General features: G+C 48.2%; 12 protein-coding genes across 12 annotated transcripts; 6 read left to right on the top strand and 6 right to left on the bottom strand.

The window, feature by feature from the left end:
* Positions 1 to 618: 618 nt before the first annotated feature.
* N7466_006560 (putative nuclear envelope protein Brr6) lies at positions 619 to 2,061 on the bottom strand (the record flags this gene model as incomplete). Its single annotated transcript, XM_057165957.1, has 4 exons — positions 619 to 972; positions 1,024 to 1,691; positions 1,742 to 1,909; positions 1,965 to 2,061. 4 exons carry the CDS (start codon positions 2,059 to 2,061, stop codon positions 619 to 621), a joined length of 1,287 nt encoding a protein of 428 aa, XP_057021556.1.
* A 693-nt stretch (positions 2,062 to 2,754) lies between these two features.
* Positions 2,755 to 3,753, bottom strand: cwc26 (putative cell cycle control protein (Cwf26); the record flags this gene model as incomplete). The annotated part of the gene is made up of 1 exon (XM_057165956.1): positions 2,755 to 3,753. One exon carries the CDS (start codon positions 3,751 to 3,753, stop codon positions 2,755 to 2,757), a length of 999 nt encoding a protein of 332 aa, XP_057021555.1.
* Positions 3,754 to 3,966: 213 nt separating this feature from the next.
* Positions 3,967 to 4,567, top strand: N7466_006558 (MGMT family protein; the record flags this gene model as incomplete). Its single annotated transcript, XM_057165955.1, has 3 exons — positions 3,967 to 4,081; positions 4,154 to 4,280; positions 4,411 to 4,567. The coding sequence occupies 3 exons, from the start codon at positions 3,967 to 3,969 to the stop codon at positions 4,565 to 4,567; spliced, it is 399 nt and encodes a 132-aa protein (XP_057021554.1).
* A 1,856-nt stretch (positions 4,568 to 6,423) lies between these two features.
* On the top strand, positions 6,424 to 8,409 carry N7466_006557 (amino acid permease; the record flags this gene model as incomplete). The annotated part of the gene is made up of 8 exons (XM_057165954.1): positions 6,424 to 6,607; positions 6,663 to 6,774; positions 6,824 to 6,950; positions 7,006 to 7,163; positions 7,214 to 7,393; positions 7,441 to 7,535; positions 7,585 to 7,956; positions 8,009 to 8,409. 8 exons carry the CDS (start codon positions 6,424 to 6,426, stop codon positions 8,407 to 8,409), a joined length of 1,629 nt encoding a protein of 542 aa, XP_057021553.1.
* Positions 8,410 to 9,278: 869 nt separating this feature from the next.
* N7466_006556 (extracellular guanyl-specific ribonuclease RntA) lies at positions 9,279 to 9,728 on the top strand (the record flags this gene model as incomplete). Its single annotated transcript, XM_057165953.1, has 2 exons — positions 9,279 to 9,293; positions 9,357 to 9,728. 2 exons carry the CDS (start codon positions 9,279 to 9,281, stop codon positions 9,726 to 9,728), a joined length of 387 nt encoding a protein of 128 aa, XP_057021552.1.
* A 289-nt stretch (positions 9,729 to 10,017) lies between these two features.
* Positions 10,018 to 11,353, bottom strand: N7466_006555 (uncharacterized protein; the record flags this gene model as incomplete). Its single annotated transcript, XM_057165952.1, has 3 exons — positions 10,018 to 10,578; positions 10,642 to 11,107; positions 11,187 to 11,353. The coding sequence occupies 3 exons, from the start codon at positions 11,351 to 11,353 to the stop codon at positions 10,018 to 10,020; spliced, it is 1,194 nt and encodes a 397-aa protein (XP_057021551.1).
* A 353-nt stretch (positions 11,354 to 11,706) lies between these two features.
* Positions 11,707 to 12,663, top strand: N7466_006554 (NmrA-like family protein; the record flags this gene model as incomplete). The annotated part of the gene is made up of 1 exon (XM_057165951.1): positions 11,707 to 12,663. One exon carries the CDS (start codon positions 11,707 to 11,709, stop codon positions 12,661 to 12,663), a length of 957 nt encoding a protein of 318 aa, XP_057021550.1.
* A 1,082-nt stretch (positions 12,664 to 13,745) lies between these two features.
* Positions 13,746 to 14,549, top strand: N7466_006553 (class I SAM-dependent methyltransferase; the record flags this gene model as incomplete). Its single annotated transcript, XM_057165950.1, has 1 exon — positions 13,746 to 14,549. One exon carries the CDS (start codon positions 13,746 to 13,748, stop codon positions 14,547 to 14,549), a length of 804 nt encoding a protein of 267 aa, XP_057021549.1.
* Positions 14,550 to 14,932: 383 nt separating this feature from the next.
* On the bottom strand, positions 14,933 to 15,580 carry N7466_006552 (WW domain protein; the record flags this gene model as incomplete). Its single annotated transcript, XM_057165949.1, has 2 exons — positions 14,933 to 15,009; positions 15,082 to 15,580. 2 exons carry the CDS (start codon positions 15,578 to 15,580, stop codon positions 14,933 to 14,935), a joined length of 576 nt encoding a protein of 191 aa, XP_057021548.1.
* Positions 15,581 to 17,070: 1,490 nt separating this feature from the next.
* Positions 17,071 to 19,370, bottom strand: N7466_006551 (uncharacterized protein; the record flags this gene model as incomplete). The annotated part of the gene is made up of 3 exons (XM_057165948.1): positions 17,071 to 17,134; positions 17,198 to 19,289; positions 19,367 to 19,370. The coding sequence occupies 3 exons, from the start codon at positions 19,368 to 19,370 to the stop codon at positions 17,071 to 17,073; spliced, it is 2,160 nt and encodes a 719-aa protein (XP_057021547.1).
* A 2,174-nt stretch (positions 19,371 to 21,544) lies between these two features.
* On the top strand, positions 21,545 to 24,853 carry N7466_006550 (aromatic acid exporter family protein; the record flags this gene model as incomplete). The annotated part of the gene is made up of 6 exons (XM_057165947.1): positions 21,545 to 21,588; positions 21,656 to 21,757; positions 21,814 to 22,098; positions 22,169 to 23,846; positions 23,924 to 23,986; positions 24,041 to 24,853. 6 exons carry the CDS (start codon positions 21,545 to 21,547, stop codon positions 24,851 to 24,853), a joined length of 2,985 nt encoding a protein of 994 aa, XP_057021546.1.
* Positions 24,854 to 25,206: 353 nt separating this feature from the next.
* On the bottom strand, positions 25,207 to 26,413 carry N7466_006549 (magnesium transporter CorA family protein; the record flags this gene model as incomplete). Its single annotated transcript, XM_057165946.1, has 2 exons — positions 25,207 to 25,795; positions 25,881 to 26,413. The coding sequence occupies 2 exons, from the start codon at positions 26,411 to 26,413 to the stop codon at positions 25,207 to 25,209; spliced, it is 1,122 nt and encodes a 373-aa protein (XP_057021545.1).
* Between the last annotated feature and the right edge of the window lie 547 nt (positions 26,414 to 26,960).

Here is a 26,960-nt window from a genome sequence, read left to right as displayed (position 1 = left end):
GCTTAAATGATTGCTTTGGCCGAAGTTGAGTCACTGGAGACACGAAATTGACCTCGTTTTCCGTCTTCATCATTGCCCATTTCCCGTGGATGCCGAGAAAAGTGCCTGATTGTTAAAAATTGAAATAGTCTAGATCGCTTGATGCATGTTTCAGAATACTGGATTTCTGATTTGTAATTCGGCTTGCTATTTTGCGCGTTCTAGGTAGCAAGGCTTGTGTCAGCATGGTTAAACAAAGTGATTGCCTTCGATTTTTGTACTCTTTTCTTTCCCAAGAGTCCAAGACTGTAGTTATTGGTAAATACTCAAGTCCGGTAGAGGATGGCAGAATTGATGGGCGGTAGAAAATAACTGGCAGAAGTAAAGGCGGTGAGACGCATGCTAGTCAACAAACTTCAAGGCATTCATGTCTGATATTTTGAATCAAAAGCGGTATACCATTCATGTATTCAGTCTCAAAGAGTACAAGAGCCGTAAATAGTGAAACACCAACGTGGGTTTGTAGGGTAAAAAGTAAGAAAGAATGTAGAATACACCGTCCAAATCCGTCCCGTTCCATGTCCTCCCAAATATGCAAACAATAATACAAGATACGAAGATACCTTTGCGTTTTTTCAATCATGTGAATCGGCGCTTCGATGGACTGGGAGTGCGGAGGTGGTTTTCACGATCGCGACTTCGTTCCGTCACAAAATCCATCGGCTTTGTGTTCTCAAGCATCAACGAGGAATCTTGATTCTGTGTATAGCTGTGGTTCTGTCGAGGATCAGGTTGTCCATAATAACCAAAGGTCGGAGGATGTTGGAGGTGAAGTGGCTGTGAATGCATATATGGATCATGCGCAGGGGGTTGCCGGGGGTAGTTGTGTTGGTTATGAGAGAAATCTGGCTGGTGGCTTTGTCGGCTTCTGAATGAGCGGAACGACCAGTTGCTAACAACGGTCACGGTAGAAATGGTGGCAAGGAAAATGGTCTAAGGAAATGTTAGCAGAGAACTCAGGTGGGAGATATTTGGGATACGTACAACTGCCTTCCAGCTGATTGGATCGATAAAGTTGTTGATGATCAGGGCCATTGTATGGGCAGACACCTTAGCCCGTCCGACCTTGGCCGGATCGCGATTCATGCAACGCTCCCAGTTCTCACAGACACTCTCCAGCGCTGGCAGTCGGTCTCCTCCACCACATTTGTTATCCACATAATCCTTGGCGCATCTCGCCATGTCGGCCAAAATAGTATCGGAAACTTCTTCGGCTGCGTGCTCGAACTCGGCGCGAATAGCTGCGACAAAGGTGAAAACAATGTATACGGCGAGTGTGAACAACGACAAGTTGACCAATAGCTGAGCCCACCAAGACAAAATGCTGGGGACATTGGGATGCGCTTCGAGTAAGGCAAAGAATTCGGAGAAGGATGACATGCGCGAAGGGGCAACTTGCAGGCTGTCATTCCCTTTGGCTGTTTTGCTTATTCTTTGGTCGCCGCTCCCTCGGTCACTCTCGTCCTCGCTCTCCATCTTGACCTGTCGACTGAGCTCCTGGTTTCTCCGCCGTTTCTTGTGAACCTTGTTCAGGGCCGCGTTGGAATAGGCCTTCTGTTTCAAGCGGGGTATCTCCCCCCGGCCAGGGCTGCCTCCGAACCGCCCATACATCCCCAGGATCGAGCCCCGTCTTTCTTTGTTTGTATTTTGCTCTGGCGTGTCTTCATTGTCGGCATTTTCGGGGGAGAGAAGTTCTCCGCACCGGAGGAGAAGTCGATATCCACTTTGCGCGGCGTGGTGAAAGCTGGTAGCCCGAAGACAGACTTGGAGCTTGGAGCAGGGTCATTTCGCGAGAACAAAAAGGGTTGGGAGTTCGGAGGGCGAAGAGATGGTGGCTTTTTGTCTGGTGAATTGAATGTGCTGTGTGTTCCTGTGGGGATGGTCAGCGACATGGGGGATCGGAGGATTTGGTTGGAGAAGCGCACGTTTCTTGTTTTCCAGATGGGAAAAGGGGGATGTCAAATCCATTGGCGGACGCGTTTGCCATTCAAAGTCCATCGGACCTTCCGCAGTTCGTACCATTTTCTGGTGATGGAGGACAGGTAGGGTGGGGTGGATGGAGGTGAATTAAGTTGTTGTGGTAAAAAAACACCGGGGCAACCCGCTCGGCGGATAAGGCTAGAAAAACATATATGTAAGCTTCCCCTTCCTTCTACATCTCCACAGATCTCATTACTGATTAACATCATCTCAGGAAACTAAGCCAGAGGTCCTCAGGAGTAGCATAGTCTTATGTGCTAGCCCTGGATAGCATCATCTATCATTTCCCCCCTCCCTCATGACTGGATGGAGAGAAAACAGTCGCGCTTCAAACAAATACCATAAGCAAGCAAGCCACACGTGCCTTCCTACTGTTTTACACGACTATTTTTTCCGAATATACCAGCACCATCTACTAGTACATTTCTCCTACAATATCAACTGCGACCTAGTACTCAAAAAGCATTCTTTCCGATACACTCTCTACCACTCCATCCCGCAATACAAGCCCATGCACCATTCATCTCGAGATACTGACATATTTCCCTTTTTGAATTTTCAATACCCGCCCTTCGTCAACTCTGCCATGTTCGAAAGATTAGTTCTAGTATACTTACGGAGAGTACGTATTTCAATGCACATGCAATGTTGTATAAAGAACAAGCGCCAGCACCCATTCCAGAATTTATTGTATAGTCATGAAGATTAATTTGATGCCAAACATGACACCGGCATCTACTCGTCCATTTGCCACTGGTATTCCAGTGCCTCATTGCGACTCTTCTTATTCCGCGAGGTAAACCAGTCCTTCTCAAACCCATTGCCCCGATCAACTCCATCCCACCGATGTCCAGGCCGAATGCCATACCGATTGGGTTGAAATGAGCCTTTATAGATTGGCTTCCCCGTAGCACTAGCACCGGGCCCCTTCTTTTGTGTCAAGAACTGAGCAGCAGGATCATTCCACCGGTCACGTTCTCGTAGCTCGTCATTCAAAGCTTCATCGTCGATCGTGCGCGCAACGGGCATAGATTTGATCTCTTGTAGTTCTTGTCGCCGTTCCTCCCGCTGCTGACGTTGCACATCGCCCATGAGCGCCTCCTTCGCTTGTTCCTCCTTGACGCGCTTTTCTTCTTCGGCGCGTCGAGCTTCCGCCCGCTTCATCGCCACATTGATAATTCGTCCGGATGCGTCACGGTAAATGGTTTCTTGCTCCTTTTCGTTTGTCGCCGCTGGGTCTTTGAATAATGCCGCCTCAGCCTTGCGCCGACGTTCTTGTACTTTCACCATCGCTGCTGTCTGTGCCGCTGTCTGGAGACCTGCCAATGCGCCGGACTCCATGCGAGGTCCCTCCTCTTCTGTTCCTTCAATCATCGGAGCGTCATCATCGTCGGCTCGTTGTGCTGCGCGCTCAGCTGCGGCCGAGGCCAGGATTGCGTCGGCCTCTGCCTGTTCATTACCCGCTGGTCCACCGACAGTTTTCCATCCCGATTGCTTGACTCGACGGAACTCGGTACTTTGCGCTGAGGTATCAACAAAGGGGCTGTCTTCGTCATCGTTATCGAGGTTTGTGTTGGTGTGTCGGAGATCTGGTGGGTCATCGTCGGCGATGAGAAGGCCGGAGCCTGCGGTGTCGGTTGTCTTGGCCTTCTTGCGTTTTTTCTTGGGGCGTTCAGGCGCCGGGTCAGCGTTGAGGTAGTTTTTGGCAAGATAGTCTGCCAGTGAGCCGGGCATTTTGGCGAGTGGTGTAAATTGAAGACTCGTCGAAGTGATTCTGCGCACGTCCTGTAGCTTTGGTCGCGGCAGTGATTTACCGCTTATCGATAGCTGGAATAATGTTGGCCCGAGGTTTGTACACTCCGCTCGTATTCGTGATTCCTCAACTTGTTGACCAAGAACCAATCATTTCATGTGAACCTCACTATAGTATCATCTGGTAATTCCAATATGCCTCGATCGGAAGAAGCTGAGTGGTGGGCGAATGCCGTCTACTCGGCCATCCAGGAAATCCCTCGCGGCAAAGTCACTTCTTATGGCCATATCGCCCTACTTCTGGGTGAACGTAAGATATATCATGAGTCAACACTTGAATGATTTTACAAAATTGACTAACCCAACACCTGACGACGCTTAGCTCAAAGACCACGCCAGGTTGGAGTGTGTCTCAAGTCTCTACCTTCAGCGGATTCTGATCTGCATTTCAACGCGAGGACTGTACCTTGGCACCGCGTCATTAATTCCAAAGGAATGATTTCTCACCGGTATGTACCAGTCCTGCAGCCTGGAGTCCATTCCTCACTTTCCATTCTCAGAGAATGAGGCTCTTACATGTATTCCGATGTTGGTCCATACATTACCCAGCTTCTTACTAACCACCATCTATCCTTACAGAGGTCCTGGAAGTGCAGAACGCCAAGCAGAAGCTTTGCGCGAAGAAGGCGTTGCGGTGACCTCTGACAGCATGAATGAGCTACATGTTGATTTCTCAAGCTATGGCTGGTTTCCAAAGCAGCTTCCAAGCGAGGAGAATGAGGAAAATGAAGAGTGATCGGGCACATAAATATTATTATATGAACATAAAGTCTTACGTGACCTCGGATTCTGTTGACTCCCAAGATGTGAGATCTATCAGTTGATCGTTAGATACCCCTATATAATGCTATGTGGATCATTCAAATGTATACATGAGTAGTAGATTCTGCATTTTAGTACATAAGGAGCACACAGTGGTTGGCAGATCCGCTGTTTAAAGTCCTTCAGGTAAATATTCAAAGTATATCCATCAATCGATGGATGCATGTGTACATATGTTGATTAGGCGTGTTTTAAAATGAAAGATAGACGGTAGATGAGTTCAGAAAGGTCCTTTGGCATTGAAAATTGAATGGCTGCAACATATGAGCTTATTTCTTCCATGTGCCAATATAACAAGGATCCTTGACCGGAAAATGGGTTGTGCATTCGAATACAGTTCAAGGATGGCTATGTGGACCAAAAACTGACATGAAATTTCTCTTTTTACAGATACCGGCCATTGAAAGGCAACTGAAGACTTCCGTGTCCTACAAGATCACCTTGCCAATTCGCATGTTATCACACTTTCCCGACACCACCAAGACCCAATTTCGTCGTTGAAACATGCCAGGAATACTTTCGACAAGTTCAACAAGGATACAAATGTGTCTGGATTGATTTTTGGCAATCACCCCGACAAGCAGTCGAAGGAGACTCCATCGAAGGAGCTTCGTGAGATACATGAGCTTCGAGGTGAAGTGTTTAGATCTCTGGAATTTACCCTCTCGCAAGGTCTCAAGCCTGCAGTGAGTGACAATCTACACTCTGCTAGTCTCCCCGTCGTGCCCCTACTCATCAATCTCTCTTCAACCTGGCAAGTTGCCGTTTCCTATTCTCTTGCATGATATCCCACGTCCGATAAAACTCCCCCATCACGCAGGATAAACAAGGGTACACCGTGATGACACATTCTGGCCATCTGTACCAGCTATGGGAACTCGTGATGATAAAGTGCAACCACTTAAACTGTCTGAGTACCCTTGTTTATTTCTCTTGTTTCTTTTTTGATACGCGTCCATGGGCACAATTTACACCCAAAATCTCAAAAACCCCCCTCGCACTACTGAAGAACCCCAGTGGCACAGGCTTCATTCAAAGTGACTCATTCGCGACTCTTTAAACTTCTTGTTTCTACTTCCCCCACGAGTTTACTAACAACTAATAGGCACGCCGCACTAGTACAATACATCCACCTTCTTCCCATTGAAAGATCTGCTATTCCTATCCATGTTAACCTTGTGGGCCTGTCACTGTACTCAAATTTAACGCAACTGTAAGTCCGGACCAAGCAAATCAAATCGCTTTATGGCTTAGTGGCGTCAATCCCAGGAACCAGATCCACTCCAACGCTCGGGTCAGATCTTGTATCCACAATTCCGCAAACTCTTGAGTCTTGATGCTTGAATTGGAATGCCAAAAAAATAATAACTCTGGGTGACAAAATGTGTGTTAAATAGTGCATGTGAGCTCCATGCCATATCCTCCAAAACTACGTGCAAAAAAAAAGCAACAAAAAAAAACCCCTCCTAACACTCATCATAAAATTCGTCAACTCGCTCATCGCCACCATCGCCAATGCCAATCTTAACCCAATACCCTGAGGTCTCCGCTAAAGTCCCGCCGACCGGGTCATATCACGACATCGGGCACAAATGAACGCAGCCCGGAAAATTCCCTTCACAGGTTCGCCTGTCCCCCACAATGGCGTGCAGAAAGGGGCAAAAAGCGTGACCGCAAATTCCGGGTCAATTCCCGTCAGCTGGAACGTGACTTGTGGCCCTCCGCTATCTTTTCAATCATCCGATTGAGAAGAGATACGGCCCTTCGCTCATGGCTAGTAAGAGTGACTTCAATGCCAAAACCTATCGGGCGCCCGCCACGGATGGCGGAGATAACACAAGTATGAAGTCTGGTGGGGAGTCCGAGCGTGACGAAGAGGCTGTTTCGGACCCATTTGCGGCGCCATTAAAACGGCAGCTTAAATCGCGGCACTTGCAAATGATTGCTATTGGGGGTAGATATGCCGCATTTTTAAAGTGAAGAATGATGAAGACTGATTATAATGCTAGGAATAATCGGACCTGGATTACTCGTCAGCTCTGGAAATGCGTTACACGAGGGTGGTCCTGCGGGCTCGCTGATTAGCTTTTCCTTGGTTGGAATTATTGTGTTTTTCGTAATGTGAGTATGATGACTGTTAGGATATTTGCATAATCTCTGATATCTCCAGGCAATCACTGGGAGAGATGGCGACTGTTATTCCTGTCACTGGCTCATTCATCGAGTACGCTGAACGTTTCATCGACGATGCGTTGGCATTCGCACTGGGATGGGCATATTGGTATCTATGGGTTACTGTGAGCAATAATCTCTGCCTAAAATTAAGAATATCTACTAAGCATTAGGGTATAGGTTCTTGCAAATGAGTATAACTCAATTTCTCTCGTTATCGAATACTGGACGAGTGCAGTACCACAATGGGGCTGGATCCTCATATTCTGGTTCCTATTCTTGACATTGTCCAATCTGGGTATTTTGGCTTACGGAGAAATGGAGTTTTGGCTTTCCATGTGCGCTCTAATGATTCCGATATTGCAAGGACATCACTGACACCATTCAGAATCAAAGTTTTGGCTCTTATCGTGTTTTTCATCCTGGCTATTTGTATCAGTGCTGGTGCGATTGGGCCACAAACCATTGGATTCAAATATTGGCACCATCCGGGGGCGTTTGCAGATGGTATAAATGGTGTGGCCAAGACGTTTGTTGTGGCAGGGACTCTATATGCAGGAACAGAGATGTATGTATAGATGATCATTCATATTGGCTGTGACTAACGTCATTTAGGGTCGGTATAACCGCTGGAGAATCATCGAATCCTCGCAAGGCAGTCCCACGAGCCATCAAGCAGGTCTTTTGGCGGATTTTAATCTTTTACGTCGGTAAGCAATCACTGATTCATATTCTCGCTCCCTCTACTTACATATCCAGGCACAATATTCTTCATTGGAATTCTCATTCCATGGAATGATAAGCAACTCTTAGGGTCAAGTTCGAAAACGGCGAGCTCACCCTTGACAATTGCCTTGACAGATGCCGGCATTCTCCCAGCTGCGCACCTCATCAACGCTTTAATCGTTATTAGTTTCATATCTGCTGGAAACAGCTCCTTATATGTGGCCTCAAGAACATTGCTTTTCATGTCTAGGAACAGAAAAGCCCCCAAATTCATCGGGCGCACTAATCGTGCGGGTGTGCCTTGGATTGGACTAGTCATGACCAATGTCTTCGCCTGCATCGTGTTCTTGGAGCAATCGTCTAGCGCTGGAACGGTCTACTCGGCCCTTATTACCTTGTCTGGAGGTATGTGTGTCCGTCTTAATCCGAATGCCAAGTATGCTAACTTCGGCTCCAGTTGCTACATTCATCGTCTGGTCCGTCATTGGCATATGCCATATTCGCTTCCGTCGTGCATTAGTCGCGCAGGGCGAAGACCCATCCAAGCTGCCCTACCAGGCCGTGTTTTACCCTTACGGCACTTACATCGCTCTCGCAGCGAACATTTTTCTTGTATTCTTCCAGGGATACACGTGTTTCCTGAATCCATTTAGCGCATCGGACTTTGTGATCAACTATATTCTGTTACCCGTGTTCGTCCTATTTTTTGTTGCCTACAAGGTATGGAACAAGACAAAATGGGTTAGATTAGAGGATATGGATATATGGAGTGGCCGGAGAGAATTTGCAAATGAGGAAGAGGAAGTTGACAAGGAGCGAGGTTGGTGGTGGAAGCTCTATTCAGTTGTCATTGGGTAAAGCACCGCCGAGGCAATGTGCATGTGCATGACATTGAATGGACTATTACTATACTAGTATGCTACTGAGCTCAAGGTACCTTGTTTCAAATGGAAGCTTCCTTTTTCTAGCGCGAATATTGGCAAGATTCTTGAAATTACTTCTGCATAAATTCAAACAGCGGCACGGACTCCGTCGGGGACCCGTCCTGAAGAAAAAAGCAAGCAACCAACTCTTTGGCAATGCCAAAGCCAATGCAATATACGGATGCACATGATTGCCCGTTCAAACCAACAAGTTACAAGTGAAATGGGCTAGGAGAAGGACATGTGCAAAGAATACAATCTCGCTTTGCAGGCTTTGCAGGCTTGGCACTATTGTTTACATCAACCGACAGTTAATAGGTCTCATCGTGCCCCCACAACCAGGCCCGATTGGCCTCACGCCCGGTAGCATCCACTTTCCGCCAAGGGTCTTCTGCACGGCGCCAAACCCGGTCGATCAGCCTCTGATAAGGCGAACACCAGTCGATCTTTCACGATGTCCTAATCAACAACAAGACCCGTCTATCTCCCCCGCTCCCGTTGAAGATTGCACCCTGCAGATCGGTTGACATTCCCTTTGTGGTTTAGCTGGATTTGATTGTATACTTTCGACCCTGCATTAGTGTGTACCAATGAAATTGCACTATTGATGATGGACAAATGTAACATTGTTCAAAGCTGAGAGGGGTCAACATGATCATGAATGCTGAATTTGCGATTGAATACTGCATGTGGTAGGTAAGTCTTGTCTATTTAAACCCTTTACAATCCCGCAATTCTTGACACAAATCCAGAGTCAAAGCAAATTCCCAGTTCACAATCCATTTCAATCCTCCTATCGCCAACATGCAGTACGCCAAGGTACTGTACCCATATCCCATATCTATACCTATATACCCGACATTTGATGCTAACCAATAACAGGTCCTTGCTCTCGCTGTCTTCATGACCAGCGCACTCGCCGCTCCCCTCGAGAAGGTCACTCGTGCCTGTGCCTACACCTGTGGCTCCAACTGCTACACCAGCACTGCTGTCAGCGCCGCCCAAGCTGCTGGCTACAAGCTTGAGAAGGCTGGCAAGACCGATGACGATTACCCCCACGTTTACCACGATTACGAGGGTTTCACTTTCCCTGTGTCCGGCACTTACTACGAGTTCCCCATCCTGAGCTCTGGATCTGTTTACACTGGTGGATCCCCCGGCGCTGACCGTGTCATCTTCAATGGCTCTGGAGAGCTTGCCGGTGTCATCACCCACACTGGCGCTTCTGGAGACGATTTCGTTGATTGCACTTGAGAATCTTGATCTGTATCTATGCGACATTTGGGAAGATGGTTATATACGGACTATCACCACCTTTGATATTTATAAATTGAATTTCTTATCCTACCACAAGTTTTGTAGGCCACGGAGTTTATAGTAAAAAGTTAAAGGGAGTATGTACGAAGATTGAAAGCATGAGATGGATAATTTTACATCAATTGATAGCGCCAATTGCAATACTTCCAAGTACTAGTTTCTGCTTCTGGTCATAATTTAGAGAATTACATGTCTCCGGATAAAATTTTCTTGTTTGCCAAGGCATTCATATATTAAGGAGCTCTAATGTCATTGCGAAATTGGAGATCCAGTCTGCCTGGCAATCATCGTCTAAAGAAACCGGCTTCGTGTCCTTGATATGAATCATCCATTCATCTTTGCCAGCAGAATTCCACAAAGCACAGTTACTAGGCATGGGAAACTGAAGCTCGCTTGCGGCTAGTAAGTCTCTTTGTCCAGCGTTGTCTGCAACGCGTCCATCTGTTATGCTGAAGCTGCTTACTTTACCACAAACCTTGTACAAGGCTAAATTGAATCGCTTGATCTCCTCAATACTCACCCATATGAACGAGGGCACATTTGAATCCCGAAATCTCGCAAGAATGTTTAGGTAATTAAACATCCCCAGCCTGCGACAGCTTCGGACAAGTGCTTGGAGTAGCCCAAGGTCTTCGGCAGGAAGAGAAATCCCCAGATCGAGATTGAGGCTCCCTGGGGCTCTGCCAATGAAGGAGAAAATAATGTGTAATAATATGGCTTGGTATGTCGGTAATGGCCAGGTGCATGCACTGGTGGCTCGATCTGCTTCGGAGGCATCCCATTTTTCCTGGATGTGACATGTCAGTACAGCGCTTCGGGTGTATTGCAGTTCCACAATGTAATCACTCACAGTTTGATCTCGAACAGCCAGGCGAAGTGTATTATGTAGTTCCACTGCTGCCAATTGTGCCGACTGTTCCCCGCTGGCCCACATGCCTAGAACAACCATGGACTGAACGAGTAAGGGTGTTTCATGTTTCATGTCAAAGGAGCCTTTATGCACAAATGACCAATGAGGATGAAATAATTGAAAGTAAAGACGGATATACTCCGCCTGCTTATCTGAATGGTCAAGAGGGGGGTGTTCATTTCTTGGGCTAGATGGAGGGCCTGTTGAAGACTCGGAATGCCCCCTTTCTTCCGATCTATTATCTTTATCAAAGGAGCATTTGAACTTGCGACGCACGCACTCATCGCATGGCACACCTCCTTGGCACCGAGCCTTTGCTGCGTGACAATTCTCGCAAGCTCGGGATGCACGTTTAAGCGGCTCAGTTATTTGGTGGTTCCGTTGCAGATGCCGTCTTAGTGTGTCACTAGGATCAATATTTTATGGTTAGGCTGGGAAAGCAAGCAAACAGCAAGCAAACAGCACGCAAAGAAGCATCTGGGTACCTTCGTCCAAATGTACGATCACAGTTGGAACATGGAAAGCTTTTTTGCTGGGTGTGTTTTGTTTCATGGCGATTCAAGTGCTCTTTGCGCCGATAGCTCGCGTTGCAGCCAGAAAATTGACATTTGAATGCGTCCTTAGGATTTGCTTCCTTGTCTAGGATTTCCATGGGAATTTGAAATGATTCAGCGTAATTAGTGCGTTTTGATATCTATTCGGAAATTTAAGACGTGAGTTGCAGATGAAGGTGTGGGAATCGGGATTAGTGCTAATTAGTGATCGCGCCGATTCACGCGTCATATTATCTCAGGCCGCCCACCGCCCTCAATGAATGGTGGGATGCCGGGAACAGAACTCAAGAGTCAAGAATGTTTAGTAATTTCCATTTGATTTCCAATTTATCCCCACCATGATTTTAAATCTGATCCTATACAAGGGTATAAATCCCCCAAAATCACTGCTACCATGAAGAAAAAAAAAACAATTACACAACATCTTTGAATTAGATCGTCTTATATCAACATGGCCCCAACAATCCTTATCGTCGGTGCCACTGGTAACACTGGCCGAAGTGTTACTGAAACACTCTCAAGGCTGCTTCAATCCAGCACCACTTTGTCTGAGCATCGCATTATTGCTCTTACTCGGTCCTCAAAGAGCCCGGAGGCACAACAGCTTGCCACATTGCCCGGAGTCGAAGTGGTAGAGCAAAACTGGATTGAAATCACTCCTGAATGGCTTCATGAGCATCAAGTCGTCAGGGCGTTTGTTGCATCGCACAACGAACCGACCCAATTCGCCGATGAATCTACATTCTACATTGCTGCTCTGAACGCGGGTGTCAAATATGTGGTGCGGATTTCAACCACCGCTGCCAATGTCCGACCAGACAGCAAGGCTTACTACCCACGCTCCCACTGGGCAATCGAGGCTCTTCTGGACTCCCCAGAGTTTGCCAGTCTGCAATGGACTTCTCTTCAGCCGAACGTATTCTCCCCCATCTACCTGTCCAACGCGGTAGAACTTATCAAAGAGTACCGCAAAACCGGGAAGCAGAACACGCTTCGACTGATGGCGTCCGAGGATGCGCCTGTTGGCATCGTCGATCCGGACGAAGTTGGTATCCTCGCAGCTCATCTTCTGTCTAAACAAGACCCTACCCCACACAACAAGGCGAAATATGTGGTGAACGGTCCTGAAGACATCACTGGGAAGCAGGTTGTGGATATGGTGGAGCGCTATATCGGCACAAATGTTGAGCAGGTCATCTACAAAGACCTCTCCTTCCTTGACTCACTCTACGAGTTCAATTATGCTGCGACTTCTCAGTCCAAGAACGTTATATTTTCTATCAAACATGCCGCAGAGACGGCATGGGAAGGGAAATGCTCGGCTTCTACAACCAGTGCGGAGGTATTGGAGCTTGCTGCGCCAAAACGCTCACCTGAGGACGTATTGAAAACCATGCTGGAAAAGTAATGCACGGGCTTCACAAAGTTGTCGGTTTTTGAGGCATACCTAGTAGTAGCTGTTGTACAGGTTTTTGTGTGCTATACCGGTGTTGATCGGGCATCATTGCTATGTACGTTTCAATGTTGGGATAGAATGAGTACTTGAGTGTGGGCGGCCCTGGCAACAGCCCACTAAATATCTCACAATAGACTAAATTGAAAGAAATTCGATAAATCCACCCGAATTCTGCAGTGTTCGATAAACTTTCCAAGTCATCGTATGGGCATATGTATGGGGTTCCGTGTGTTTCGGTGCACACTCACAAGATATTGTGTCCTTGGAGGTAGTTTACATCGTCTCAACCCTCAAGTGCTGTCGATCGTGGACATCAATGTCTTCGTCGCACTATGTCTGGCTCTATGCTCCCCCGTAACAACTTTACCTCTTCTTTAGTGCAGCTTAGCAGCCAGCTTGGTGCACAGGTGGCCAGCTTGTTGGCACGATTTATTACCAATGCCGCTGCGAATGCTGCCAACCCCGCTAACTGTGTATGCCCCGGGTCAACAAACTCGACCCCTAAAAGAGATTCTTGCCACCATCTTGCCTGTCCTTCTGTTTTTCTCTTGGCGTGTCTGTCCCTGGCTCACTAGCGGTAAACACTTTGACTCTGGGTATTCTCCTGAATAGCGAAAATAATAGTAATCAAATCGGCAGACAACATAAGCACGAGTAGTGAATGGAACTCGCTCGCAACCCGCGCGCAGCCATCGTCAAACAATTTGTTGAAGATGAAGAGGCTGCCGCTAAGCACGCCCGTCGCCGCGAGTGTCTTCCCCGGAGCATCAAGGCCTTCAAAAGTTGGGTTTGCGAGAAAGAGATACATTCGGTTGTAATATAGGCCGGGGAAGACACTAACTGATATGCGGGCAGGTCAGCCTTTAAAGGAAGTGGCAAGTGAGACTCCCGAGGTCTAAAGCGGGTCGATCTCCAACCTCCAGTTGTACATCTCCGTATAAGAACCTCCAAACAACACAAATCCACAACCAGCTGAACAAATCTTATCCAACACCCGTGAATTCAGTCTACGTAATCACTATATCCAACCGAAAATGCCAGTCTACACCACAGACCACTCCAGCTCCGTCCTGAGCACCCACAGCTGGCGCACAGCCAAAAACTCAGCCCCACATCTCCTCCCCCACATTAAACCAAACATGACAATCCTCGACGTAGGCTGCGGCCCGGGGAGTATCAGCATCGACCTCGCAAAACTAGTGCCAGCCGGCCACGTCACAGGAGTGGAATACGTCTCGGACCCGCTTGAGGGTGCCCGAAAACTCGCGACCGAGGCGGGGGTATCCAATATCACGTTCCAAGTGGGCGATATCCACGCCCTCCCCTTTGAAGACTCGAGTTTCGATATCGTACATGCACATCAGGTTCTGCAACATATTGCGGATCCAGTGCTTGCGCTACGGGAAATGAGGAGAGTAGTCAAGGTTGGCGGGGTTGTTTCTTGTCGGGAATCGGCTGGGATGACGTGGTATCCGGCTAATGAGGGGATAGAGCTTTGGAAAGAGGTTACGGAGAAGATGGGACGGGCGAAGGGTGGGAATCCTCATCCTGGTTCGATGATTCATGTTTGGGCTGGACGGGGTGGATTTGAGCTTGAGGATGTGCAACGGAGTGCGGGGACGTGGTTGTTTAGTACGCCTGCGGAGAGGAATTATTGGGGTGGATCAATGGAAGAGCGGGCGCGCAGCTCGGGATTCAGTCGGAGCGCTGTTGAAGAAGGGTTTGCGAGTGTGGAGGAGTTGGAAAAGATCGCGAATGGGTGGAAGGAATTTGTAGAGGAGGTTGATGGGTGGTTTGGGTTGATGCATGGAGAGATCTTGTGTTGGAAGAGGTCATGACTCTGTGACACTAGTATGTAATAAGTAGAGGCTGGTTAAATTGCATCAGTTGAATCAAGAACCGAGATTGTAATTGATTGGAAAGTTGAGTGTTCACTGTTGATCGCGTTGAGCGATGAAACTGAAATTCATGGAACCTAGACTGCGAGATGAACCATTAAAAAAAGGGGGATATAAATGGGCTATGAAGCAATGAATGTTCCAACATAATCGAGCTTTCAGCTTGAAAACCGAAGAAGATGCGATAAAAAAAGTAAAACAAGCGCTAAAAATCCATGCCGAATCCCGAGTCGAAAAGACCATGAAATGAACCTCGAAGAAAAACGTTGCTTTGGAAGGACCTGAAAATTCCCATCACCCCGCGCATCGAATTGGTGTCACAATCACCAGTCGTCAAAAGCCTGGTCCTCGCGACCATCTTCGTAAGCGCGGCGCTCATCGTCCTCCTCGTTGTTTTCATCTGTTAAAGAAAAAGCGCAAAAGTCAGCATACTCTACAGTGTACATCAATCGCTGTCAAAATCAAAACATACCAATCTCATGCTCAATGAAAGCGCCACCAAGTCCACCAAGAGCCACACCTGCAAGACCAGCCGCAATGTACTTTCCAGTGTTGCTCTTCTGGGGTTCCTGCTGCTGTTGCTGCTGGGGAGGGTAATCGTAGCCGCCGGGACCACGCTGATCGTAAGCGCCGGGAGGAGGACCCTGAGGAGGGTAGTAAGGCTCAGGTGGGGGGCCACCGCGAGGACCGTAGTCAGGACCGGGGCCATATGGGGGTTCCCACTGGGCACGACCAGTCTGGTCTTCAACCCAGAATGCGCGACGGGTATTAGGCTCCCATTCTTGGTGCCATCCTGGGGGGAGGGGAGGCGGGGGGCCAGGAGGGGGACGAGCGCCTTGAGGGGGACCGCCGCTGTATGGGCCGCGATCGTATGGTGGACGGTCGTAAGGAGACTGTTGGTATGGAGGGCGGTCGTATGGAGGTCTGTCTGAAGGAGGGCGGGCGTAGGGGTCACCGCCGTAGTACGCCATGATGGTGGTGTACTGAGTGATATGTGGGGGGAGAAGAGGGAGGGGAAAGGTTGAGAGGGGAAAGAGAGAGAAGAAGGAAAGAGAGAAGGAAGTAGAATTATTATACAAGGGAAAGATTAGAGTGATTACTTTACTTTATTAATTATGTTGACTAGTCAACAAACGAGTGACTAGTACAGTATGACTTAGTTGTCCTAAAGGCAAGATCCGCGTAGAACCGAAACCTCCACAGAAAACCCTCACGTTGTCTCCACAATTCGTTGCGGAGCTTTTTTGACTTGTCACCTATCACTCGTCAACTCGTCACCAATGACCTATCATTGTTCCCTACTGACCCCGTTCCCTATTATCGTGGCGCTTACGGAAATGCACATGGCCCGGTCCGCGTTCGACTAGGCAGATGCGATTTTCACGCCAAGTACTTTCCCTTTCCCCTACAGAATGGAGTAAAGTAGTACTTATCAGAGGCTGAGAGCCAAGCGACTTGTAGCCCCTGAAACCCTGAAACGGAGCTGATCACAAGAAGTGTCGCGATTGGGCAACAGATCAGCGCGATGGTCATCGGCACTGACATTTCCTTTACTCATTGCATCTAATACAGAAAGACATATGGCAGTCAGCAGGCGAACGCCGTGTCACCGTAAGACCGGCGGTTGCATCGTGCGAAACCGAGAAATGATAGGACATCCTGAAAGCTACAGACTAAGATCTAACAAAGTAACTAACCCCGAATAAACCTAACTTTAGAAAGAACAAGAAGATTGTTCTTCCACTGGATCCACGGCTCCACATGCTTTGGACTCGCCATGGCCCGAGGTGACCCCCTATTTCACAAACAAACAATGCGTAGTTTCACGGAGAACTCCGTGCAAAGTACTCCGTAGGTACTTTATGGCACTTGAAATCAATTGAGTAATTCGTTCTGCGCCAAGTTCAGAGAAAGTGTTGCATGCAGGATACCTAGTAAACCACTCAACCCCTCTTCTAGGTGGGGCTGAAAATAGGAACATTTGAGAAGTCTTTGGTAAAGAATCGAATGTCCAGCCGCGTGCTGAGCCACTGTGGCTCAGCTATGTACTGTAGCAACACAGCCACTTGTTGTGACACAAGCGTATACATCTCGTGGGATGTTCTGCTACATTGGGGTGGTACCTAGATTATAGGGGGCGTTTCATGCCAAGGATGCATCCATAATATTACGCCGAATCCGTACTCTTCCTCCGTACAAGTAATGGAAAAATTGCAAGTGGGGCATCTCGTTGGGATTCAGGGGTCAAAGAGAGTAACACCCTGATCCTAAATAATCATATTGGCATGCGGATCAAACTAATATCCAATCTGTAACTGGCTACATAGAAATGAAAAAAAAAAAGTGAGTTGAGGATGATGTGATCCTCAGCCAAATAGCGCGTAGGCTATAGCTTAACCGGCTTAATCTGACTTTAAGCGATTGGTGAAAATCGCTCAGGTACAGCCGGCAGAGTATTGAATTAACCTTCAGACCCGGCTAGGTTACTAGCTTGCTGACTGTCCGGGTAAAAGAAGGATGCAAGACTAAAATAAACAAGGTTAGATGGACTCTGTTGTGGAACCAGCTGCGGGGAGAGGAGAACTTACGCAATGATCACATACGCTGCTATAAGCAGTGCACCTTCCAAGTAGTTACTTCTGCCGTCCAGAACCAAGAAGTTTACCACAAAAGCAGTCACAAACAGACAGACGGTCTCGAACAGAGTGAAGTAGAGGGACATGTCCTTGTCCATACACCATCCCAAAATGACAACAAGAGGGGTGACAAAGATGGCAATCTGGATACTACTACCGACAGATACACCAATAGCCAGATCCATCTTGTTCTTGGTGGCAACACTGACAGCAGTAACGTGCTCAGCGGCATTACCCACGATGGGCAAGATAATCAAACCGATGAACGCTTCGCTGACATTCGAGTTTTCAATCATGTCGGGAATGGCATCGACAAGGAACTCGGCGCAGACGGCTACAAGGGCAGTGGAGATCAGGAGCAGGACCACAGCCGCAGTACGAGACATGGCCGGCTCTGCCTCTTGAGGGGTATCAATGACAACGTCAGTGGGCGCAGGGACACGGGCACCACCGCGGGCAAATTGCACAGCATTGCCAGCACGAACGGTAGCATTCATGTGGGCAGGTAAAGAGTTGCTACGCTTGATCCCCGGGTGCGACAAATCACCGATACGAGGCGAGTTGCTAGGAGACTGCGAGCTGAATACGGTATTAGACAGCAGGGAGGGAATGGGGCCGAACGGCGAGCGCTTTCGAGAATTATCGTTGTCTCCCGCGCCCTCCATGCCAGCGAAGTTGGGAGCAGATGCGAATCCCTTCATACCCGGGTGCCAGTCGTCGGACTGAGTCTGGGCTTGAGCCTCGTCATCCGTAGGGAGCTCGACCTGAGGCTGTTTCTTCTCAGATCGCTTGGAGCGGCGCTTCTTGCGTTCCTTCTTCCGAGCCTTGTCGCTTTCGTGGGCACTCTCAACGCGGGTGGTGGGGAGACCGAAATCACGAGAGCGGGGGTTGGCGTCGTCGTCGGCGTCGTAGCGGGCCTCTTCCATGTCAACGGCATTTGAGGTGCTGCCATTGTTGCTGATGATGGAATTTCCTAGAGAGCTCTGGTTCTCATTGACCATGACCTTCTTTTGAACAGATTGGCTTGTGCCCTTGGAGCTGGTGCTAGACTTTCTGCGTCTGCGGTGCTTCATTGCCCGCTTGATGCGTTTGGCGGTGGTCCACGAAGTAGTAGTATCGACAGAGTCATCGCTTGAACTAGAAGATGAGTCGGAGGAGCTATTCAAGAACTCGGCAAGAACACCGGGGTGCGATTCCTCATCGATAATGCGCTGAGGAATACTGGCGTACAGGTACGAGTGGGACTTGAGTTGGAAAAGAATATACAAAATGTATACCAACAGAAGAACGACACTGGTTCCACGGCTGACCTTCAATGTCTGTCTGTCTGCATCGGTAGTGTCCGAGAAAGAAGCATGGAAGGCCGTTGGGAGCAGCAGACTGGTCACGCTCAGACTGAGCAGACACGCGCTCATCTGGGTGACGGTGCTGTTGTAGATTTGTTCCTGGAAGCGGAGACCACCAAGGAGGAATGCCATGCCCAGAATGAGCAACAGATTTGCCAAGATGGAACCAAGCAGGGAAGCTTGCACAATGCGAATTTCATTCTTCACCAAAGCGATGATGAAGATGATAAGCTCTACTGCGTTACCAAAGGTGACGTTGATGAGAGCACCGATTGTGTCACCCAGGCGGCTGGCCACGCTCTCTGTCGCGTGGCTCAGTAGTCCTGCCAAGGGGATGATGGCCACCGCGTTCATCGCGAAGACGATGTCCGGGCTCAGGCCAGCCGCCTTGGCGGCGATACCTACTGGCACAAAGACCAGTAGGACATTGACCCAACTGTGGAAGAGGGCATCCTTGGTGTGGGTGTAGAACCGGCCGCTACCATTTCGCATGCGAAGGAGCAGACCGGGTTGGGAGTTCTTTTCGTCGGGCCCCGACTCGGTTGTCGGGGCCTCTGGGGTATGATTCACTTGTACATCTTGAGATGCTTCCGGTATAGGAGTAGGACCGGAGGTTTGAGCTTGAGCTGGAGCTTGAGGTTGGACGGATTGATCGCCGCGTGAAGAGGCGTGAGCTTTCGCCCACGAGTTAATCCGGTCTACATTGATGCATAGTGGGGTTAGCTTAGACTGAGATAAGATAGGAAGCATGAACTCATAAAACTCATGAACTCACGCATGTATTTCTAGAACCAGCGACTGATTCAGGTGAGGCGACGAAGCCAAGAAAAGTGGAGGGTGGAAGAAGTCTAGAAGACTATCCGATAGATGAAAAGAGAAAGAGAAGAGAAGGAATGTAAGAAGTGGAATTTAGGGGGGAAGCGAAACCAACTTATGTGTCGCTAGCTTGGCAAGACTTGGCGGATCCTATTCTAGTTTACCAGAACAAAAGATCAGAATAAGTCAATTATGGATTTATGGAATTATGGAAACTTCTCCAGGTTTATGAACTTGTGAATTTCGGGATCAGTTCAGTTGTACCACGCAATTCCGTCGATCCATGAATGTGAGCAATGACAGCTGCATTCCTTCGTAGGCTTCGTCAGCCTTTGTCGCATGAGTTATTGGGTATCCCTACTTCCATTCAAGAAGCAAAATGTTCCAGTGAATAATGACGCGTTCAACTTCCAATCCGATTCCATTCCCTTATTTTTCCCTATGAGGATTTCGGATTTCCAAACAGAATCCACCATGGACAATGTCCGACAGACCCCTGGTTATCCGTTCTGATTGGTGCAACGTATCCACAAGATCGACGACCCGTCTGGGACTCAATAATTGCTTCACCTTGCGGATTTTGTCTCTGATCTGTACCAAACGAACGAACTGACTTCCCTGATCTTCTACGGGTTGGTCACTTCAAAAATCACCCAAACAAACAAGAAAAAAATTCTCGTTTCTTTGTCCGAACGCGACCGTCGGGTTCGGAGAAGGTGCAGATCCTCCGGCCTAGCCCGAGATCGATTTCAACCCCCGAGAAGGACGTGGAAAGTCCGAGCACGTCGCAACGATGCCCGAACTTGCTCTAGCATCGCTTACTTTTACAGTCCTCGATACGAAAAGCCAGGCCAGGGCTAGCGGGCAGCCACAGGAAACGGTTGGACTCGTTCCATTCAAGTCTCGCCTTGTACTCCACATGATGTCATGCGTGCGTTATTGATGCGGGAAACTTGCTAAGTATATCCCCAAAGTGTCACAGGTTGACAGATGCAGTAGGTAATTCGCCGCTGCCCAGAGATAACAAACTACATACGAATTTCCAGATTACACTTGATGTGAATGGAGTCTTCCTATTCCGCGACATCATCTCCGAAGGCCAAGCCACGCTTAGGCCCCCACTGTGGCTATGTGCTTGGCGTTGACTATTTCCAGATCGCCTCCCCGAGTCTCAAGACTCATGACGACTTGGTTAGGCATTGATGCGCCGTGGTATTGTTGACGAGGATTGATAGGGATTGTCAAAGACAACCCAGTCTTCATTCAGATACAGGTATACCTATCACATGTGTGATCTAGTACATATCTCCGACCATAAGGTTGTAATCTGGTAGGTTGGAACATATTAATACTACTACATACACATATTTCAATGTTCAATGATTTAGATTTACTCATGGATAACAAACTACTTTACAATTAATTCACATGGAGGCGTAGACAATTTTCAAATTTGAACTGATCACCTGGGTAGCATTCGAGTAACCTACAGTTATTTTATACCGTGAATTCTGACATCTGCGTGTGGATAAAAAATGAAACTCTCATCGGCGAGGGTTGCGGGAAAGATCTACTCCGCATGCCAACATTGAACGGTGTGCAACCGACACCCCGATAACATTGAATGACCACACATATTTTTCAGCTAGTTCTCTGTACCGTGATTTGATTGAAAAGAATGGAGCTTCTAGCAAACCAATCACCTCTGGTTTCTGACAAACATCTCCAAACATTAGCTTCAAATATTGATTTGAACGCGTTCAAGAGTCTGAAGATTCACGTGACAACCGGAACGAACGACCGAACTCTGTTCTAACCTCGAATGCCGCTGGCTGGTACCGTCTTTGGGATTCATCAACACCATTTGGACCTTGTACTTGCGAAGTGGATGGTTCGCGATTGATAAGTCAAGATTTCCATTATCTCCACAGCCCTATCGGCACTTGGCTCGGCACGGATCGAATGCCGGCAAGCCGATCTGCATCAGTCACGCCTCCATGCCGAGTTGAAAAAATCTCTTACACGGTCGGCATTATCATTTGTTGACTCGTGTTGACTACATTGGTTTCTCGATCCGTATAGGTCAATTTGCGAATCATAACTTGTTTGTTTGATCAAAGCGCGATCTCCGCCTACCATGGCTCAGGAGGAACCCAGGCCATCTCGGCCCGGGATCATCAGGTAAACAAATGTCATATTGCTTATGCCTAGTCATGGAATCTTGCTAATACGAAACATTCTTGAAAAGTCTTCTCAATCCAACATCATGGTGGCCAAAGCTGGAGCTGGACTCCCGGACCGTACTCATGATGATGAAAGGCGCGTTGGCGCCGACTATCACTATTGCCATGTATGTTCCAGTACAAATATTCAACCGGAAGGGCCATTACGTTAACATTCAAATAGATACCAGAGTAGTGCAATCTCCGATATAACCACTACTATTGGCTATCTGTCAGCCTTGATATCGGTTTTATCCCAGGCCTTGATGCCGCGAGCAAAGTTTATGAAAATTATATTCTATGACATACTATCTGCATGCGTATCAGCATCCCTCTGCTGCCTGGCTGTATTCTGTGCGGTCCGGGCCAGGGAGCACAATACCCCTGCAGATGCCAGCGAAAGTGTGCGTACTGGATACAACAGTGACGCTTGTGCCGTGGCTGCGATCTGGCTGATCTTCATGATTTGGTAAGAGTGCTCACCCAGAAAACAGGATATTGAATATGGATTAACCTTGAAACTTTGGAATTTTGTCTAGGGGTGCAAATTCATTACGTGCGCTGAAACCAATGGAGCTACAGGATCCAATGGTTGCGTTTTCCATTTTTGCTTCGGTCACCATCACCCGCGCAGGCATGTTCACAACCCTTTCCGAAGGTCTTGAGTTTGTTGCGCGACTTCTGAAGGGGTTCATGATTGGGTTTGCCATTGCGACCGGTGTCTCACTGCTAATTGTCCCCATAACAAGCAGAGGCAATGTGTTTCACGACATGAAAGACTATGTCGCATCGGTAGATGATCTTCTTCAATCTCAAATTCTATTCATGAACGACAGCTCCATGACCGGACTTTTCAGCCGGCGGGGTCTGCTTCGCCGCGCACGGACCGCGATGAGTACTCGAGATATGCAGAGCGAGGGTGAGGCAGATCTGCAGTCTAAACAAAAGGCGCTCCAGGCATCCATGACTAAACTCAATGGCTTACACACTAAGCTGCACGCTGATCTTTTCTATTCCAAAGATGAGATCGCATGGGGTAAACTGTCAGCAGACGATCTGAGCAGCATTGTCTCTCTCTTCCGGAGTCTTCTTCTTCCACTGGCTGGAATGTCGATGTTGCCCGAGATCCTGGAGACAATAATCAAGAATGAAGGAAATGACGACGCGCGGGAAGACAGTGATGATCCTGACGAAGGGGCACGGAAGCAATCTGAAATCCAGAAAGTGGTGGAGACAAACCACGCGCGGCTGGTGGATGCCTCGTACCTGGTGAAGCAGGGACTAAGCCATTTCTTGCTAGCCTTGGAGCTTATTAAACCTAAGCATTTGGACAAGCAAAAAAAGACGCACCGTGGTGGATCCCATGCCAGGGACGAAGAAGCAAGGGGTGAAACTTTGAGCCCGCTCCAGCCAGACTTCACCTCCTGCTTTGAACAACAACTGCATCGTTATTACTCTCGTCGGAAAGATCTTCCGGAGGCGCTGGCATCTCTTGAGGCATTTTCTGCATCGGAAAAGATTGATGCCGCCGCTGCTGCTGCTACTAGAGTGCCTTCTGGGATACTAGGCGCGGACCCAGATGTGAGGCAGGAATTCTTCTTGATCCTGTTTATGGGACATCTGCAAGATGATCTTCTTAACGCCACACTGCAGTTGGTCAAGTTCGCAGATAGCAAGGTTGCTGATGGGACAATGAAGCGCGCCCGATTGATCTTTCCCAAGCAGAAGTCTATTCGCCAGTGGCTCTCGCTCAGTGCAGACCAGAAGGAGACTAAGCAATCAGATAGTCGGCAGTCATCCCAAGTGGACCCCTCGAACATACATCGTGCTCCAGTATTTACTGGATTACCTGATCCAGAACATCTTCCACCAGCGAACATTTGGGAAAAAGGAAGTACCGTTCTACGCACTATTTCCCATGTCATCAAATCGGAGCAAAGCGCCTTCGGCTTCCGTGTGGCTTGCGCTTCATTCTCTGTGGCTATCCTTGCATTCCTCCATCAAACACAAGACTGGTTTGTTCGGCAAAGATGCATTTGGGCCATGATTGTCATTGTTATCGGTATGAACCCGACCAGTGGACAGACTATGTTTGGATTCGTTGCACGAATAGTAGCGACGGCGATATCACTTGCCCTGAGTTTGATAGTCTGGTACATCGTTGATGGCAAGACTGCTGGGGTAATAGTATTTCTGTATCTTGCCAACGTCTTCGAGGTATGTTTCCCAAATTTCCGATGTGAAGGTCATGTATTAACAAGCATTAGTACTACTTTTATATAAAAGTACCACAGTATTTTGGAGCCTCGATCATCGCAATTGTCACTTTGAATGTGATTGTCGGATACGAGCTACAGGTATGTCTTCGTCTCTTCCGAAGCCCCGATCCCAATAACTGCTAAAATATCCAGGTTCGCAAACTGGGAATCACTGAAGCAGAATCAAATGGCCAACCGTACTACCCAATCTACATCTTTGGCCCATACAAACTAGCCGCGGTAGCAGCGGGATGCGCAATCTCCTTCTTCTGGGTAATCTTCCCATACCCAATAACAGCAAAATCACAACTCCGCAAACTCCTGGGCAAAAGTCTTTTCGTGCTTGCCAAGTTCTACAGCGCTATGCATACAACAATAGAGCTGTGGCTTGGCAACGAATTAGGGGACATCAAGGATGAAAACTCACCAGCCCACCAACTCCTGACCTCCCGACACAAAATATTCAAAGAAGAGATGATGCTCCTGAATGGTCTCCGTATGCACAGTCACTTCAGTACCTACGAGCCTCCTATCGGCGGCAAGTTCCCAAAGGAAATTTACGATAACATCATTTCGGAGATCCAGCGTATTCTAACCAGCATGTCGCTAATGGCACATACAACACAGAGCCTAGAAGTGCTGGGCATTGAACCCGAATCTCCAGAAAGTGACGATGGAGACAAGTGGAAAGCTCGACTAGCGGAGATCGCATTACAGTCAACGGATTTCAATTCCCATCGCATTACCTCCTTGCTATGTCATTTGTCAGCTTCAATAGCGAATGCGCAGCCTTTACCACCGTACCTTTCTACGCCAGAATCGTTTCCGCTCGCAAGACAGATGCATCAGATTGACGACGAGCTGCTGAGTATTCGCCACGTACGGGATCCGGCGTTTTCGGCATTCGTGTCGCTGGAGGTACTGAGGTCTGTTGTCAGTTTCAGCTTGCAGGATTTGATTGTGTAAGTTTCCTGTCCGAATCTGTGATTTTTGGATATTGCTGATGAATTCTAGTGACGTGCGGAAACTCGTTGGGGAGCTCAGCTTTGATTTCCATATCAGGCAGACGCAGCAATACGCAGAATCTGCCCAACTTCTGGATAACCCCAGTCGAGAGGACGAATCATAGACCTCGGCTATACTAAATAAGCCTCCCTAGCTGCCGCGCATACCTGCAGCGTAATGAATCGAATAAAATTTAGGAATAGCCTTCCTTCGTTTGATGCACATGTGAACCTTAAGTACCCTGGCATATAGATTAGGTGGGAAACAACTTCAAATGTTGTGTCTATAAACATTTGAATCGACTAATCAATCGTCTATAGAAGCTTATATTTGACTGAAACAGCAATACAAATCACCATAAACCCCACAAAAGACCCCACAATGCCAAAGAACCATGTCAAGCCAGCAGCGCTCTGCCCCGGAACAACCACATTCATTCCGAATAAACCAGTGACAAAATGACATGGCACAAAGATTGTCGCCATGAGTGTAACCTTGCCCATGAATGCAGTAACAGCCAAACTAATACGCAAGTTCGTAGCGCTTAATTGCGCAAGACAATTTCCCTGCGCCCGCCCGATAATCTCATCGGTGTGAGATAGAGTCAAAAGCGTTGTGACAAGATGATCTTGCACGTCACCGAGGTACAGGATGAGTTCTCCATTCGGGAAGACCGGGAGATCCTTATCAGCGGCATGGCAGCGCTTGACGAACGCGGTCAACACGTCGACTTTTCCGTTTAGACAGCGCACTACGTGGGTGATTCTTTTGCGGAGCGCGTCGATTCTCGGAATGAGCTGTTGGACGTCGTCGATGCGGGCGATAAAGACTTGGTCTTCGATTGCGTCGGATTCGGCAGCGGCGGCATGGCCAAAGGGTTGGAAACTGTCGATAATGTCGTCGCTGAATAATTAAATCAGTCAGTGTAACGCTTCGCCCTTCAATTTCTTCAAGTCTCAATCAAATTCTTAAGGGAACAAAAACATACATGAGAGCATAGCAGATCCAGTCACTAGTCAGCTCAGCATCGTGCATCTTCCGAATACGGTTGCGTACTCGGGAAACATGGTTGCATCCGCTCGGCGAGAAGGTGATGACCCCGTACTGAAAGATGAGCATATACACCGACTCCGAAGAAGGAATACCAGGTCTGTCATTTTCAATAGGACCCGCACGCTCGACGAGAGTCTCGAACGATATCAGATAGTAGTTCTTGAAGATATCGACCTTCTCCCGAGACTCTCGAAGCTTGATATCCTCCGACGTGAGTGGATGGATAGATAGTTCCTGCGAGACGAGGTCGATGTCTTCTGTCGTTGCGTCGCGGATATCGAACCACCACACTGGGCGCGAAGGCTCGGGTCTAGCTTTCAATTTCTCTTGAATGATCTCATCTGAATTGCCATTGGGGAAGAGACCATCCCAAGAAGACGAAACGACAGTCTGCTGCGTCTTCGAAGAGAAGAAGCTGAAGCGGGCTGGGAGGGTCAACTCCGCCGAGAGTTTTGCCTGAGTCGACATGACTACAGGAGTAGTGGTTGACATCTGGAGGATTGGGTTTATGCTAGTATAGCGATTGGCCTGAGGGCATTGGATTGGCGATGCACGACAGGCGGATTCTGAAGCCCGCGAATATGTTGTTCATCGGTCAAAAACGATCGAGTGGTTCATCCCATTTCAATATGTTGGATTTGGCTTGTGAAGTTTGCCAGGGCTGCTTTTTCTTGCTCGATGCAAATGCAGTGTATCATACAATGGGGAGCTGGGCTCAAATTACATGAATTCAGAGTGTGTATCCCAGGTACAAAGTGGGAAATGCAGATTTTCAGTTGACTCGGGCTGAAGGACCCCTGTCAAACTATGTCGGGCAAGTCCAACCCTTCAGCCCTACCCGAAGGCCAAGAAAGAAAAAGTGGACTTGAGCGGATTTTCATGGCCAATCAAGGGAATGAAGACGCAGACACACAGAAATCAGGGCCCCGAGCGCTGTTTGGTACAGGACGGAAGCAGGTGCCGTCCTGCCGATAAGCTTGTCTCCAGGGCTTTTCCAGTACAAATGAATCAATTT

This window comes from Penicillium verhagenii, assembly GCF_028828195.1.
Source record: "Penicillium verhagenii strain IBT 33310 chromosome Unknown utg000006l_segment0_segment0, whole genome shotgun sequence".
NCBI classification, from domain to species: Eukaryota; Fungi; Ascomycota; class Eurotiomycetes; order Eurotiales; family Aspergillaceae; genus Penicillium; species Penicillium verhagenii.
This window is presented reverse-complemented; position numbering and strand designations above follow the sequence as displayed.